This window comes from Charadrius vociferus, unplaced genomic scaffold (assembly GCF_000708025.1).
Source record: "Charadrius vociferus isolate BGI_N301 unplaced genomic scaffold, ASM70802v2 scaffold3483, whole genome shotgun sequence".
NCBI classification, from domain to species: Eukaryota; Metazoa; Chordata; class Aves; order Charadriiformes; family Charadriidae; genus Charadrius; species Charadrius vociferus.
In genome coordinates this window covers 1,178-3,494 of record NW_009647647.1, presented here as the reverse complement: position 1 = coordinate 3,494, position 2,317 = coordinate 1,178, and the positions used below count along the sequence as shown (strand labels likewise).

Sequence of the window (2,317 nt, the reverse complement as noted above, 5' to 3'; positions counted from 1 at the left end):
CCCCCGGTCCATGTATTCCACCAGGATGGAGACGTGCAAAGCTCGTGCCAGGGCGATGATGTGGATGTGGTCGCTCTCCTTACACATGGGTTCCACCTCCTGCAAGGGGAAAAGGGGTCAGGGGGCCCTGTGAGGGGCACGAGAGGGCTTCGGGGGTGCACAAGTGCACTCGGGGACTGTGCAAGGGCCCGCAAAGCCGTGCAAAGCTGTGGGAGGGGCGTGCACAGATGACAAGGCCGCGTGAAGCCATGCAAGGTTCGTGTGAGGCCGTGCAAAGCTGGGTGGGGATCGTGCCAGGGCGATTGGGGGCTGAAAAAAGGCTGTGCGAGGCCGTGCAACCCTGCGTGAGGACCGTGCAAGGACCATCAGAGGTTGCGTGAAGCTGCACGAGGGCCACTGGAAGCCACGCAAGGGCAGTGTGAGGTTGTGTAAGACCATACAAGGGCCATGGGAGGCTCCACGAGACCGTGCAAGGACCACATGAAGGTGCTGCGAGGCGGTGTGAGGCCGTGCAAGTGCAGCGTGAGGCTGTGCAAGACCGTGCCCGGGCCATCGGAGGCTGTGCGAGGCCCAAGCGAAGGCGCGTGAGCGTGCCGGAGGCGGCGCGCAGCCCCGGCGAGGCCCTGACCTGTTGGCAGAACTCCTTGATGCTGCGGCCGCCCTCCAGGAACTGCTCGAAGAAGCGGCGGTGGCGCTGGAGGCAGCCCGAGGTGAGCAGGCGCAGGTAGACCACCAGGTAGTCGGAGGTGCTGGGCTCGTTGAAGGCCGCCAGCAGCTCCGGCAGTGGCACGCGGCGCTCCCCCCGCTCAATCAGCTCCATGAACTGCAGGAACACGCGTGTCAGGGGGGCACATGCGTGTCAGGGGGGCACACGCAGGGCGACAGGGACCGTCACAGGTGCCATCATGGGGGTGACAGACGCCCTCACAGGGGCACACGCACGTCAGGGGGCGCAGGCGGGGGGACATGCCACGTCACCAGGGCACACATGCCATCATGGGGTCACACGCACCATCGCACGCGGGGTCACAGGCACCATGTCCCCCCCCTCCCTCCGCATCCTCCCGTGTCCCCACCGTGTTGTGGAAGTCCTCGATGGTGAATTCGGTGAACCCCTGTGCCACCAGCTCCTCCTTGCTGCGGGCAGACACCTCCTTGAACCTGAGGGGGACACACACATGTCTGGGGGGGACACGGGCTTCCGGGGGGCCCAGGGGGTGGCAAGAGGGATCCAGAGGACTTGTGGGGGGAACACCCTGGTGTCCAGGGGGGATCCAGGCATCCCGGGGGGGATCAGGGGGCAAGGGGGACCACAGGGCTTGGGGGGAGCCACCCAGGGGGGCACATGGGTGTCCGGGTGAGGAACCTGGGGGGACCACGAGGGACGCAGAGGAGTTGGAGGGGGGGACACCGGGGTGTGCGCACCGCTGCAGCTCCTGCCCGTCCTCCAGCAGAGCCTCCAGGTGGGCGAAGCCAAAGGCGCGGTAGAAGCAGTTCCCGTCCGGCCGCGTCTTCCGGATGTAGGAATACTTCTGGAGCAGGTCCTGGGGGAGGGAAGGACATCCCGGGGGGACACGGTGCCCTTTAAGGCTCCCAGTCCCATACTGGTGCCCAACAGCTGCTCCCAGTTCCACGCTGGTGCCCACCTTGATCTTCTGCTGGTAGATGTGGTCGTCCTCGGCGTACTCCTTATACAGCACTGCCAGCTCCAGCTGCTCTGACACCAGTGGGTTCTGCACTGCGATCTGCACCGGGGGTGTGTGTCAGGACTGAGGGACCCCCGGGGAGAAGGGAGCGACTTGGGGCCCCCTTGAGGGGGCACGGGGGGGGTGTCTCACCTCTTGCTGGATCCGGTCCTGCTGTGCCATGATGGCTTCGTCATAGGCCAGGCAGTTCACGCCTGGGGGGACATCAGGGTTCAGGGGGGCTATCAGGGTTTGGGGGGGAACCCACACTGCACACAGCCCCCCCCCAGGGAGTGGGGTGGGCACCCCTAAAATGTCTTCTGGAGTGCTGGGGAGCAGGATGTAGGAGAGCTGCCTCTTTAGGGCATACTAGGGTGCTGGGGGAGGCTATGGAGGTATGGGATGCTGGGCAGGGGGCTGTCGGGGTGGTGTTGGGGTGCTATGGGGGGTATTGGGGTGCTATAGGGACTCTATAGTCAGTATTAGCGTATTGCGAGAGGTCTGCAGAGGTATTAAGGTGCTACAGGTGACCCATAAGGTGGTATTGGTGTGGTATTGCAGAGACCTATAGGGGTAATAGGGAGCTACAGGGAGCCTATGGGGGTTATTGAGGGGCCGGGGGGACACTGGGG

General features: G+C 64.6%; 1 protein-coding gene across 1 annotated transcript; it reads right to left on the bottom strand.

Annotated features, from left to right (window-relative positions):
- Positions 1 to 3: 3 nt before the first annotated feature.
- On the bottom strand, positions 4 to 1,900 carry OTUB1 (OTU deubiquitinase, ubiquitin aldehyde binding 1; the record flags this gene model as incomplete). The annotated part of the gene is made up of 6 exons (XM_009881066.1): positions 4 to 99; positions 629 to 823; positions 1,077 to 1,161; positions 1,426 to 1,544; positions 1,647 to 1,745; positions 1,839 to 1,900. Coding segments are annotated over 6 exons (656 nt in total), but the record flags the coding sequence as incomplete, so codon positions are not given.
- Positions 1,901 to 2,317: the final 417 nt, after the last annotated feature.